The following is a 14,471-nucleotide window of genomic DNA, read 5'->3' as shown; positions in this document are numbered from 1 at the left end:
AATGTGAAGAATTCAGCTACAAGTAAGCCAGGCAAGAGGTTCATTACAGTTAAAGGAGCTTGGCCACAGCACACGTGGGTGCCTGCATCTGCTGTACCCTACTTTTACCATTTCTCCATAAATGGCAGAACTATATCCATTACATCAAACACGCCTAAAACAACTTCCCCATCCTCCATTCCTATTGCTTCACAATAACAGCAGTCAAGGGGAACCTGGGTGGCTCAGTCGGTTAAGCAACTGGCTTTGGCTTAGGTCATGATCTCACAGTTCGTGGGTTCGAGCCCCGCATCAGTCTCTGTGCTGACAGCTCAGAGCCTGAGCCTGCTTCAGATTCTCCCTGCTTGTTCTCTGTCTCTGTCTCTCAAAAACAAATAAACATTTAAAAAAATTAAAAAATATCAGAACATCAGCAAGTTCAACTGTTCTCTCTTCACATTAGATCTGCATCCCTGCTTGAAAAGCCCGAAAGGATGTAAACGTTCTGTCATAAGCCTGACATAAATGGTGGCTACCTTCATTTTATAGGACTTGAGAAAGTCTAAAGGAATAGGCTAAAGACTTAAAATATAAATCTGAAAAGACTCAGTACTGCTACAGCCCACCACCTACTAGCCCTTTTGTATAGATGGCAGTCCATCCCTCAGATATAGGCCTTGCATTGGCATCTGGGCCTGAGTGGTCCTGTCTTGACATCTTTGGTTGACTACTCTCTTACCTTGGACTTTGCATGCCAAGTGAAGTGCAGGAAATTTGTCTCACTGGGTACTAACAGGTTAAAGGATAAGGCGTAGTGACTAATAAGGTCATTTCTCACATAATAAAGTTCTGCATCAAGACCTAGAAAAAAAAAATAGAGAGAAAAGAATTAAACACATAAAATTACAGTCAAAATCATTAACCATTAGGATTTCAAATACTAATAAAATAATATGGATATACAAGTGTATATCATGAATGTCTCTCACATATGATGTCTAATGAAGCAGGTAGGACAATGAGTTTCATCATCATCAATAAAGATGAAGAAGATGGGACTAAAAACAATTAGGTAGCTATCCAGCTAAACACAGGTGTGTTAGATCCAGAACTCTGGAAGACATTCTGTCTCCTGAGGACCAATGTGACACTCCTCCTTTTGGACCCGATCCTTCTCAGAGTAATGCCTACACACAAGAGCCTCTTCTCTCCGCAAAACTGATGTGGATTTAGGAAGAGAGATTCAAAATGGAAAAGAGAAAGGTACATAGGTGAAAACATTAGTTTGAGCCAAAGCCTCAAGACCCCAGCCAGAGATGGCCTCCACTTCCTCATCCGCACAACGTCCTGGCCACTCTGACAGCATTTACCATCATACACTCACATTAGCTGCCACATCAACACATGTCCTCTCCCATACCTAGACTACAAGGTGAACACCGTATTTCTCCTCCTATTCTCAGAACAGTTCTCTAAACAAAGCAGATGCTCAGTAAATAACTGTTAAACAAGTTAGTTCTGCAGATAAAGCAGAAATAACCAAGATGCCTGAGAAATGCTGGAGAAGCAACTCCCAAATCTCACTCACTCCCATATTACCTTTTCCATCAGGGCCACATCTAACCTCCCAACATATACCACATTCTCAAATTAGCATTTTTCTTTGAAATTGATTCAATTTTTTAAAACAAAAATTTTAAAGGAAAATTTAATCATTATCTTGAATGGGAAATTAGTAATTATTGTGAAAAAATACAAGGTAACAAAAAGAAATCACTTAAAAGGAAAACAAAACGGTATTACTAAATTCTAGCTAAATACTAGTGCCTAAGGAGGCAGTGAGTGAACTTAAGTCCAGTTCACTATTTACAAAAAAGTAAGGAGGGAGGTTATCAGCAAGTGTTTGACAAAAGTAAAGAATCAAACAGATGCTTTCTTTCATGATAACCCAAAAGAACTGAATGAATAAAAGCAGGGTAACTCAATTGATTTATTGTTATTTAAATTGCATCTAGGTGTCCCTCTAGTACTGCATGACATATATATTCCATATGCTAGAGGAAAGGGTACAGGAGAGACCAATCAAAATGTAAATCTCATTTTTACTAAGTCTATACTGTGGGCCTAAAACCTTGATGCAGAGGTCAATATGGAGATCTCCACACCTTCTATGATATAGATACAGAAACCAATAACTCTGCTACAGGTATGTCTCCTGTAAAATTAGTTTTCTCATTTCTGAACTGAATCTAAACAAATCATTAATCCAGAAATGAGATTTGAAGCTTACATAGGGGAAAGGAGCACTGTCTGGGTAACACTGCTTTATTCAGTTATTCTGTAGAGATACCAAATGCAATGGGACAAAATTAGAGGTTTTCTGCAAAAGACCCTCACTGCTAGCAGGACAAGAACTGCCAGCAAACACTGGGAGGAGGAACTGGTGGTATTAGAGAAGGGGAAAAAGGAAGGTAAGAAGGTGAGAGAAAGGTAAGGGGAAAATGCAACAAGAAAGCTGGGTACAAAGAAAACATCAGCAATCACAATAATTGTAAACTGCTTAAATGTGCTTGTTGTTTTTTTTTGTTTTTTTTTTTTAAAAAGGGGGGTTGCCTGGGTGGCTCAGTCAGTTGAGCGTCCGACTTCGGCTCGGGTCATGATCTCACAGTTCGTGAGTTCGAGCCCCGTGTCGGTTTCTGTGCTAACAGCTCAGGGCCTGGAGCCTGCTTCGGATTCTGTGTCTCGCTCCCTCTCTGCTCCTCCCCTGTTCACACTCTGTCTCTCTCTCAAAAATAAATAAAGATTAAAAAATAATTTTTTTTTTAAAGTCTATGTCTTATTCTAGTCTAGACTGATGCTGTTTACAAGAGGCACACCTGGAACGAAACTTTTAAAAATTAGAAAAACAGGGCACCTGGGTGGCTCAGTCGGTTAAGCATCCAACTTCAGCTCAGGTCATTATCTCAGGGTCTGTGAGTTTGAGACCCACGTCTGACTCTGTGCTGACAGCTCAGAGCCTGGAGCCTGCTTCAGATTCTGTGTCTCCCTCTCTCTCTGCCCCTCCCCCACTCACGCTGTGTCTCCCTCTGTCTCAAAAATAAACATTAAAAAAAAATTGTTTTTAAGAAAAATTAAAGATGACCTAAATAAGTGGAGAGACACCATTCTCTTAGATAAGCCTCAATATTCTTAAGATGCCAAGTTTCTTTTTTTAAATATTTATTTTTTTTTTTTTTAATTTTTTTTTTCAACGTTTTTATTTATTTTTGGGACAGAGAGAGACAGAGCATGAACGGGGGAGGGGCAGAGAGAGAGGGAGACACAGAATCGGAAACAGGCTCCAGGCTCTGAGACATCAGCCCAGAGCCCGACACGGGGCTCGAACTCATGGACCGCGAGATCGTGACCTGGCTGAGGTCGGACGCTTAACCGACTGCGCCACCCAGGCGCCCCAATATTTATTTATTTTTGAGAGAGAGAGAGAGAGAGAGAGAGAGCGCATGTGCACAAGCAGGGTAGCGGTAGAGAAAGAGGGAGACACAGAATCCGAAGCAGGCTCCTCAATGTCAGCACAGAACCCGACATGGGGCTCAACTCACCAACTGTGAGATCATGACCTGAGCCAAAGTGAGATGCTTAACCAAATGAGCCACCCAGATGCCCCAGATGTCAAGTTTCTCAAACTGATCTACAGATATAAAGTAATCCTAGTCAAAATCCCAACAGATTTTTTTAAGAAACAAATTAATTCTAAAATGAAATTTAAATGCCAAAACAATCTTGAAAAAGAAATAATGCTGCAAGACTTCCTTTATCTGATTTTACAACATGATTAAGAATTATAGTAATCAAGACAGTGTCGTATTGACATAAAGACAGGCATACTAATGGAACAGAACAGAATCCAAAAATAAACTTTCAAATACAGGGCCAATAGAATTTCAACAAAGGCACCAAGGCAACTGAGTTAAGGTGATGCTAATGCAACTGGATAAAAGTATAGGGGGAAAAGTCTTGACTCCTATCTTACATATCAGACAAAAACTGATTTGGGATCAATTATAGACCTAAATGTAAAAGCTAAAACTATAAAGCTTCTCAAAGAAAATATAGGTGACTATCTTCACAACCTAGGGTACATAAAGATTTCTTGGAATGGTCACCCAAAACATGAATCAAAAGAGAAAAAAACATATGAACTGGTCATCATCAAAATTAAAAACTTCTGCTCCTCGAAAAACATTGTTAAGAAAATGAAATTCAAGTCACAAACTGGGAGAAAATATTCACAACACATCTTTCTTAAAAAAAAAAAAAAAAAAAAAAAAAAAAACTTGGGGCACCTGAGTGACTCAGATGGTGGAATGTCGGAATTCAGCTCAGGTCATGATCTCGTGGTTCATTAGTTCGAGCCCCCATGTTGGGCTTGCTGTTGTCAGCCTGTTAGCGTGGAGCCCACATCAGATCCTCTGTCCCTCTCTTTCTCTGCCCCTCCCCTGCTCATGTTCTCTCTCTCAGAAAATAAATAAAAACATTTTAAATAAATAAATAAGTAAATAAGTAAAAGACTTGCTTCTAGGATATACAAAGATCGCCTACAAACCAAAAATATAGTCCCATTAAATAAATTGGATAAAAGATGTAAACAGATATCTTTTAAGAAAATATATGAAAATGGACAATAAGTACATGAAAAGGTGCTACACATCATCAGTCATCAGAGAACTACAAATTAAAACAATGAGATGCCATTTCTAGCTATAAGAATTATGAAATGTTGGCAAGCATGTTGGAGCAACTGCATCTCTCCTACATCGCTGGGAGTATAAAAATGTTAAATTACTTCAGAAAACTGGCAGTTTTGTATAAAGTTAATATACATACTCTATGACCCAGTAATTCTACTCCTAGGTAATTACCCGAAAGAAATGAAAACATATGTCCACAAAAAAATTTGTACGTGAATGTGGATAGCACTTTTATTCAGAAGAACCCAAACTGGAAATAACACAAATGTACACCAACATGATGAATAACCAACTGTGGTACATTCATAGGATAGAATACTACTCCGCAATGAAAATAAACTGTTGAGACTTTGTAACAAAAGGGATGAATCTCACAAACTACACAGAAGAAGCTACACAGACTACATACTATATAATTTCATTTATAGAAAATTCTAGAACAGGCAGAACTCATTTATGGTGATAGAAATCAGATCAGTGTGGTTGCCTGGGAAAGGGGGTGGGAGAGAAATTGGTGAACTGATTGCAATGGGGCACCAGGGAACTTCCTAGGGTGATAAAAATATTCTATATCTAATTGGAGTAGTGTTTATACAGCTATATGCATTTTTCAAAACTCAATCAACTGTACATTTAAAATTTGCACATTCATTATATGAAACATTTCCCTAAAATTTTCAAAAGAGGAAGAAAAAAGTCAATAGGTTTTATTTACCTCTCTTTTCTAATCTCAGAAAGCTTGCATACCATAGAATGTCACTAGCACTAACATATGAGTTGCAGAAAAAAATAATTAATCTTAAGTGATCAACAACTTCCGAATTTAAACTTAAAACATCTTTCATAGGGAGGGGCATCTGGGTGGCTCAGTTGGTCGAGCAACCGACTTCAGCTCAAGTCATGGTCTGGTGGTTTGGGGGGTCAAGCCCCGTGTCAGGCTCTCTGCTGCGTACAGCTGGCTTTGGATCCTCTGACCCTCCCCTGCTCATGTGCGTGAGCAGGTTCTCACACTCTCTCTCTCAAAGATAAATAAACATTTGGCACAAAAACAGACACTCAGATCAGTGGAACAGAACAGAGAATCCAGAAATGGTCCCATAAACATATGGCCAACTAATCTTTGACAGAGCAGGAAAGAATATCCGATGGCATAAAGATAGTCTCTTTAGCAAGTGGCGCTGGGAAAACTGGACAGCGACATGCAGAAATACCTGAACCACTTTCTTATACCATACACAAAAATAAACTCAAAATGGATGAAAGACCTAAATGTAAGACAGGAAGCCATCAAAATCCTCGTGGAGAAAGCAGGCAAAAACCTCTTTAACCTTGGCCACAGCAGCATCTTACTCAACACATCCCTGGAGGCAAGGAAAACAAAAGCAAAAATGAACTATTGGGACCTCATCAAAATAAAAAGCTTCTGCACAGTGAAGGAAACAGCAAAACTAAAAGGCAACCAAGAAAATGGGAGAAGATCTCTGCAAACAACATATCAGATAAAGGGTTAGTATCCAAAATCTATAAAGAACTTACTTATCAAACTCAACACCCAAAAAACAAAAAATCCAGTGAGGAAATGAGCAAAAGACATGAATAGACACTTCTCCAAAACAGACACTTCTCCAAAGACCATCCAGATGGCCAACATCACTCATCATCAGGGAAATACAAATCAAAACCACAATGAGAAAACCCTCACATCTGTCAGAATGGCTAACATTAACTCAGGCAACAAGAGATGTTGGCGAGGATGCAGAGAAAGAGGATCTCTTCTGCACTCCTGGTGGGAATGCAAACTGGTGCAGCCACTCTGGAAAACAGTATGGAGGTTCCTCAAAAAATTAAAAATAGAACTACCCTACGACCCAGCAACTACACTACTAGGTATTTATCCAAGGGATACACGTGTGCTGTTTCGAAGGGACACATGCACCCCAATGTTTAGAGCAGCACTATCAACAACAGCCAAAGTAAAGAGTCCAAATGTCCATCGATGGATGAATGGATAAAGATGTGGTAGAAGCGCCTGGGTGGCTCAGTCAATTAAGCGTCCGACTTCAGCTCAGGTCATGATCTCACAGTTTGTGAGTTCGAGCCCTGAGTCTGGCTCTGTGCTGACAGCACGGAGCCTGGAGCCTGCTTCAGATTCTGTGTCTCCCTCTCACTCTGCCCCTCCCCTGCTCATGCTCTGTCTCTCTGTCTCAAAAATAAATAAAACATTAAAAAAAATTATTTTAAAAAGATGTAGTATATGTGTGTGTGTGTGTGTGTGTGTATGTGATGGAATATTAGCAATCAAAAAGAATGAAATCTTGCAACTTGCAACTACGTGGTTGGAACTAGAGGGTATTATGCTAAGTGAAATTAGAGAAAGACAAATATCATATGACTTCACTCATTCGAGGACTTTAAGATACAAAACAGATAAACATATAGGAAGGGAAGCAAAAATAATATAAAAACAGGGAGGGGGACAAAACATAAGAGACTCTTAAATATAAAGAACAAACAGGGTTATTGGAGGGGTTGTGGGTGGGGGTATGGGCTAAATGAGCATTAAGGAATCTATTCCTGAAATCATTGTTACACTATATGCTAAATGACTTGGATGTAAATTAAAAAAATAAATTAAATTTAATAAGATAAATAACATTAAAAATTTAAAAAGAAATCCTTCATAGGGAAATAAAGAACTCTGTTCCTAATAAATAACAGCTATAATGCTATTACTGGTAATAATAACAATAATGTATAAATGCTTACGTATTCTAGGTATAGTTCAAAGTATCAAAAACATCTAGGGGTTCCGTAAATTCAACTCCCTATAAAACCAGATGAAAAAGGGCTATAAAAGAAGAAAAGAAAGAACAAAAAAGCAAACACATCCGAGCCATGCATGCAGTCTTTAATAATTTGTGGTTTTAGTCCTACTAAAAATTCTCTGAGTTCTTACCTCTCATAAGATGAGACTGAGGGATATAGCCAATTCCCTTTCTAATATCCTAGGGGCATCTGTCCTCTCTCCAAATTGCTCAAGATCTCTCCAGTTCTACCAATTCAAACTCTAGACAGAAACCAAGGTTCCTAACTAGAAAACGCCCTCTTTGAAAACACGACAGCAATTTCTCCACAACATTCCAACAAAGGTTGAGCCAAGATTGGCCTCTGCTAACTTTATCAAGGTTCTAAAACCCATTTGGACCTCAATTTATGCTAGCATGCTTATTACCCTGTTCATCCATCCATGACCCCCTCTCTTCAAGGACTCTTCTCTATACCCTAATACCACTGTGACTTCCACCAACCCACTCCCCTTGAAGCATACATAGCTGGCCCTGAGACCTTGAAGGAACCATTCTCCCACCCTCAGTGGGCACTGCCCCGAATCTCTATAACCACTTCAGATGATTACTTGAAGTATCCTTATCAAAAGTCCTGTTTCCTTTTAGATATATACCATCACATCATAATTTTCCCAGTATCATAATTACCTCATTCATTGAGGACTCTGAAACCAATTTATATAATTTCTATACATCCTTATTCTGTAATTGTTATGGCAGGTTCCCAATGTCCTTGAGACCACTGTTCTCTCAATCTGTCCTTCAATGTTCCTTTTGTTCCTCAACTCCAACAATAACCTTCACATATACCAAAGCAACCCATTTCTATAGGCAGCAGCAATATATAAATTGCTCTACTTCCAAAATCTTGAACTGTAATATCTCCATAGCTAGTAGCTCTCCAGCTCTGTCCCCATTATTGTTACAATAGCTGTTTTCGGGGCTCATTCAATCTCTAATGTCCAAAATCCTTGTTTCTTCCATTTTATTATACCAATCATTTCCTCATTTTCTTCTTGCTGGCTTTGACCCCAATTACTTCAGTTACTTTACTAGTACGCTCAACTTTCTCCCACCAGACTAATTTGGACAGGCTTACCCAACCCCAAAACAGCCAATCTTGAACTGACTTGATTCCCCTACTCTCTGCCTTCTCTGGTTTTGTAACTTAATGCTGCATATTCTTGGATGAAGCCATTCCCCAAAATGAGAGTCACTACAAAACCATGACTTCTATTCTCAACAAATAAATTAATATTTATAAGCTGCTGATAGTTTGGATCCCTGTGATCCATATCTATAAACACTTAATGGCCACCAAAATAAATTGGAAATTTGAAATTTACTACTCTAGATTAAGGTGTTTAAATTCTAATACAATTATTAAACAGAGTTGATGTTTTCTGACTACAGATTTTGAAAATATTTGTTTTGAAATAGACATTCTTTATGAACTAAGGTAATTATACCTAGTTTGAAAGGGTTTCAAATTTTCTGAAGAAACCATTAAAATGAGATTCAAATTGGGGCACCTAGGTGGCTCAGCTGGTTAAGCATCTGACTTCGGCTCAGGTCATGATCTCATGGTTCATGAGTTCGAGTCCTGCATGGGGTTCTACACTAACAGTGCGGAACCTGTCTGGGATTTTCTCTTTCTCCCTCTCTGCCCCTCCTCCACTTATGCTTTCTCTCTCTCAAAATAAATACACTTTTTAAAAAGTGAGATTCAAATTTTCACCTATCAGATAAGCAAAAACAGTCTGTTTTGTCACAAGACAGTTTCCCATAACACCAATTAATTTATAAGTGGTTAGTAAATAAAATAACAATGCCAGTATAACACAGAAATTATGACTTACATTTGAATTTTCCCAGCCAAGGGGAACTGAAATAGGAGGTAAAGAATTGTAACTTTCTGTGGGAAAGGAAAGACCCTCACTCAGGCTCAGCTACTGTCAGGCAGGAACCCTCTCTGCCCTATTTTTTTTTAATTAATTTATTTATTCTTGAGATAGATACAGAAAGAGAGAGAGAGAGAGAAGGAGGGAGGGAGAGGGAGAGAGAGAAAGAGAGAAGGACAGAAAGAATGAGTGAGGGAGGGGCAGGGAGGGAGAGAAAATCCCAAGCAGGCTCCACACTGTCAGTCAGCATGGAGCCCAACATGGGGCTGGAACCCACAAACCGTGAGATCGTGACCTGAGCTGAAATAAAGAGTCCAATGCTTAACTGACTGAGCCACCCAGTCACCCCCCTCTCTGCCCTATTTTAAGAAAACTAAAAATGAGCACCTGCAACCAGGGCTTCCTGCTCAGAGGAGCACCGCCAGCCTACACACGGTTCCTGGAACACAGCAAGCTGTACTTCCTCATATGCCCTCCTCTATGGCAGCTCCACTGACTTAGAAATCTACTTACGTCTGTGCTATCTCAAGATCATGCAGGCCAGCGATTTCCATCTTATTACATTTTAATATCTTTAACTATCCTCTGAGGCAGCCTCAGCTGTGCTAAGTGGTTTGACTGGGCTGTCCAAGTTATCTCATAAGGTACCAATTATGCTTTTGTTAGTACTTGGTTTGAAAATTGCAGAGGTCTTGAGTGGTTTGCCCTTAACCTTATTTTTCCCATAAGTCCTATTACTTTTAGGGAACAGGCAATCTTGGAATGTTTTTTTTTAGGAATGCATTTGATGTTGTAACAGAAACGTTTATATTCTTTAAATATAATACTGAATGTTAGAGTATAGCAAGCAAACAACTTGTGAATATATATCAAAGTTTTACAAATATTTATACTCTTTGACCCCCTTCATTCCACTTCTAAAAATCCACCCTAAGGAAATCAAATATAGATACAAATTTATGTGTATAAGGATTTTAATCAAAATTATTTAAAATTGAAGACAAGAAACAAGATAAATGACCAACAAATCTGTAATCAATAAACTATAATACTGTACATCCATAAGAGAGAACAGTAAGTTTCAAGAGTTTCTCTTTCTTTAGAGGACAGAGGTGGTACCCCAAGCCATTATACCCCTTCAATCAAATCTCTCCCTGTTCATCTATGTGATAGATTGAGGTTCACCTTTGAGGACAGGTTTTAATGATCAAAATGAACTTAAAAAGACTATGAAATCATGAACAGGAAGGACTATTACAAATAAATTTAATAAATTGGGTTTTGCTTAGACTATAACATAAAAGCAGACAAGATACAAACCATATACAGTAAATTTTAACAATGTCTGACACCTGAATACATCATGAATATAACAGGTGTTCAATAAATGTACAGTGGACTAAAGTTAAATGTGTATGTATATGCATGATGTGTGCTCCATTTCTCAGAAAAGAAGGGAAATATTAAATATTAATAGTGGCTGTTTATAAACGGTAGATTATGGATTATTTTTTATTGCATGCTTTTATTCTTTTTCTTCTCTTAAATTTCCTACAAAAATTAACTGGAAAAAAATCATTTTCAAAAACATGTTTAAAGAAATATGCATAAAAGCTCAGCAATTCACTAAATAAAAATCCAGTTACTGACTAAAGTAATCCACGAAGGCCTATAAGAGCTAGAAAGAATGCCCTCAAGTAATGAAATTCAATAAAAATCACATTGGTAAAGATAGTATCTTTGATATACCGATATTAACACCAGTAATGATAACTTATTAGTGACTAAAACACCTTCCTCTAACCTTCCCTTAAAATACCCAGGTATACCAAAAAAGGTAAAATCTGGCAAAACACTAAGAACTGAAAAGACAACATCAAAGAATTTCCACATGCCACATGCCACACTGACACTGGGGCTAAATGAGAAGAAAATTCTTGGACTATCCATGCTCACCATCTTAATGACAATAACACAGGAAACCCTGAAGATGACAGGGAATGCAATAAAGTGGTATTTTTCAGGGGAATAGCAAGCAGGCCAGGAATTGTATTCCCAAACTCATCATATGTAAAAACGACAGATTCTCAGGTCTCAGAAAATATACCAATTGTGCATTCTTCCCCCAAAAAGTTACTTCAAAACATTCTGCGACATCAATAACACTTTTATTTTTAACAGAAGAAAGCATTTTATACTGAAAAGAAGTATACTTCACGATGGAAGTATAATAATCTTCAATCTTGACAGCTCTAAATCAAAATGTAAAAAGTCCAAAAACCCCCAAATATTAGAAACACAAAGAGAACCCCATGGAAATACAATTTTCCCCAAATATTAGAAATATGGAGAGAACCCAATGTAAGTTATATAATCATGATACAAAACTATCAGTCTATGATTAATGCTAGCATGTAGAGGATATAATTTATATATATACATAGCCATAATTAATATGGTAGATAATCACACATCAAGATAGCACTCTATAAGAAAGTTAACTCTTTGAAAGCATCTATAAGAGATTTATCAAAAAGTGATCAGCCATTAGAAAAGCATAATCAGTTTCTTAAAGTAGAAAATGTACAAGCCACAATTTCACCACAGGGCAGTGGGAAGGAGTTGGGGAGGGAGGGAAAACTTAACACTACAGATTTTGAAGTATGATCTACCTCAAAAAGTTACCTATTCATAAGAGTGCAACTACATTAAAAAAAAAAAGTGAGAACATGGAAAAAATATTGGAAAGATATTTGCCAAAAATTATAAATGCATGATTAAATAATGTATTTTTTCTTCTTTATGGTCTTATACACTTTCCAAATAGCCTAAAATAAGCATGTTTTTACCTTGATAATCAGAAAATAAAATAAAAAGAATTTTCAACAAGCTGATATTTTGAAAAAGATGAAATCAGTGGAAATATCATACTTTAGTTTTGAATATAATCTTTCTCTTCCCTTCCCCAACATATGGTCACAAAACAAAGATTTAAAGAAAAAGTAAAAGACAAATGAAGATGGGATCTAAATAATTTATTCTTTTCTAATTGCTACTAATTATTAGTGTTTCAAATATGACCATAGCAATTAAATGCAGCCTCAAAGCAAGGGTAGTAGATGGAAGAAGTATTACCACTCCAAATCAAGTAGGCTCCAAAGAGGTGAAGTGGGCAATGAGGAATGGTTAGACAGGCAATAAGGGAGACAATCTATTCAGTAATGCTTTACTGAGCCACTCTGCAGCAAGCCAGGAAATAGGTAACTCTTTAGGAGACCAGGAAACAGAGACTGGTTTTGGTAGAGGACAGTGACTGAGAAAGAAGATTGGGGTGCCCTGGTGAGAAAAAGGAAGTTCCAAGGGCTAAGAAGAAGACCAAGTCTCAGTGGCCATTTCAATAAGTGCCTTATTTGGAAAAGAGACCTGGGAACTAGAATACCAGCATGGTCAAAGGAGGGATAAAGGGAGGGAAATAATATAAGCAACTCAGGGTATGAAGTTGTGGAGGATCATCTAATAAAGGTCAGGTGATTACAACAACCCCAATAAGTCAAAGATAATATAAGTAAATATCACAGATGTCAAAAGAGAAGAAGATGCTAAGTCACTGTCTTGGGGAAAAACAATCAAAATAGGAAAGGAAGGATGTCATGCATGATAAAAACTGGTCCCTTAATAACAATCCAAAAAGGAAATTAAGAAAACAATTCCATTTATGATAGCATCCAAAAGAATAAAGTACCTTACAATAAATTTAAACAAGGAGATTAAAGACTTAACAGTGAAAACTATAAAACATTGCTGAAAGAAAGTAAATTAGACTTAAATAAGCGTTAAGTTATCCTATCTTCATGGATTGGAAGATTTACTATTGTTAAGGTGGCATTACTACCCAGAGGGATCTACCAGTACAAACTCTATCAAAATTCTAGCTACCTTTTTTTTTTTTTTTTTAGATAAATGGAAAAGCAGATTCTCAAATTAGTATGGAATTGCAAAGAGTCCCCAATAGCCAAAACAATCTTGAAAAAGAACACAGCTGAAGAATTCACAATTCCTAATTTCAAAACTCACCACAGGAACCAAAACAGTGTGGTACCAATATAACAACAGACATGTAAACCCATGGACTAGAACTGAGAATCCAGAAACAAACCTATATATTTCTAGCCAACTGATTTCTGACAAGGATGCCAAGACCATTTAATGAGGAAAGAACAGCCTCTTCAACAAATTATGCTGGGACAACTAGATAACCACAAACAAAAGATTGAAATTAGACCCCTAGCTCATACCATATAAAAACAATCAAAATAGATCAGCAACCTAAATATAAGACCCAAAACTATAAAACTCTTAAAAAAAAAAACAAGAATAAATCATTATGACCCTGGATTTATTAATGGATTCTTAGATATGTAACTAAAAGCATGAGCAATGGAAGTAGATAAACCAGACTTGATAAAAATTTAAAACTTCTGTGCATCAAAAGACATTATCAAGAAGCTGAAGATAACCTACAGAATGGAGGAAAATATTGCAAATTACGTGTCTGATAAAGGTCTTGTATCCATAATATATTAAGGACTCTTACAACTCAACAACGAAAAGACAAATCAGTTAAAAAATGGGCATTGAGTAGACATTTCTTCAAAGAAGATACACAAATGGCCAAGAAACATAAAAAGATACTCAACATCATTAGTCATGAGATACAAATCAAAACCACTATGAGGTATCACTTCACACTCACTAGGATAGCTCTAAGCAAAAACAAAACAAAACAAAACAAAAAAACAGAAATAGGAAATGTTAGCAAAGATGTGGAGAAATGGAATTTTTATACATTACTGATGCAAAATGCAAAATGGTTCGGCCACTGTGAAAAACAGTTTGGTGGTTCCTCAAAAAGTTAAACATTGGAGCTCATGGTTGGCTCAGTCAGTAAAGTATGCAACTCTTGATCTCAGAGTTGTGGGTTCAAGCCCCACATTAGG

The 14,471-nt window shown here is 37.3% G+C and overlaps 1 protein-coding gene across 2 annotated transcripts in view; it reads right to left on the bottom strand.

Annotated features, from left to right (window-relative positions):
- RYK (receptor like tyrosine kinase) overlaps positions 1 to 14,471 on the bottom strand; it is a 101,465-nt gene that overhangs the window by 69,062 nt on the left and 17,932 nt on the right. For both annotated transcript variants that reach the window (XM_045503589.1, XM_045503590.1), the window contains exon 2: positions 719 to 840. In XM_045503589.1, coding sequence (XP_045359545.1) covers positions 719 to 840 — 122 coding nt within the window. The remainder of the gene's footprint in view (positions 1 to 718; positions 841 to 14,471) is intronic.

This window comes from Leopardus geoffroyi, chromosome C2, assembly GCF_018350155.1.
Source record: "Leopardus geoffroyi isolate Oge1 chromosome C2, O.geoffroyi_Oge1_pat1.0, whole genome shotgun sequence".
NCBI classification, from domain to species: domain Eukaryota; kingdom Metazoa; phylum Chordata; class Mammalia; order Carnivora; family Felidae; genus Leopardus; species Leopardus geoffroyi.
The sequence above is the reverse complement of the archived record's forward strand: the minus strand, read 5'-3'. Positions and strand labels throughout refer to the sequence as shown.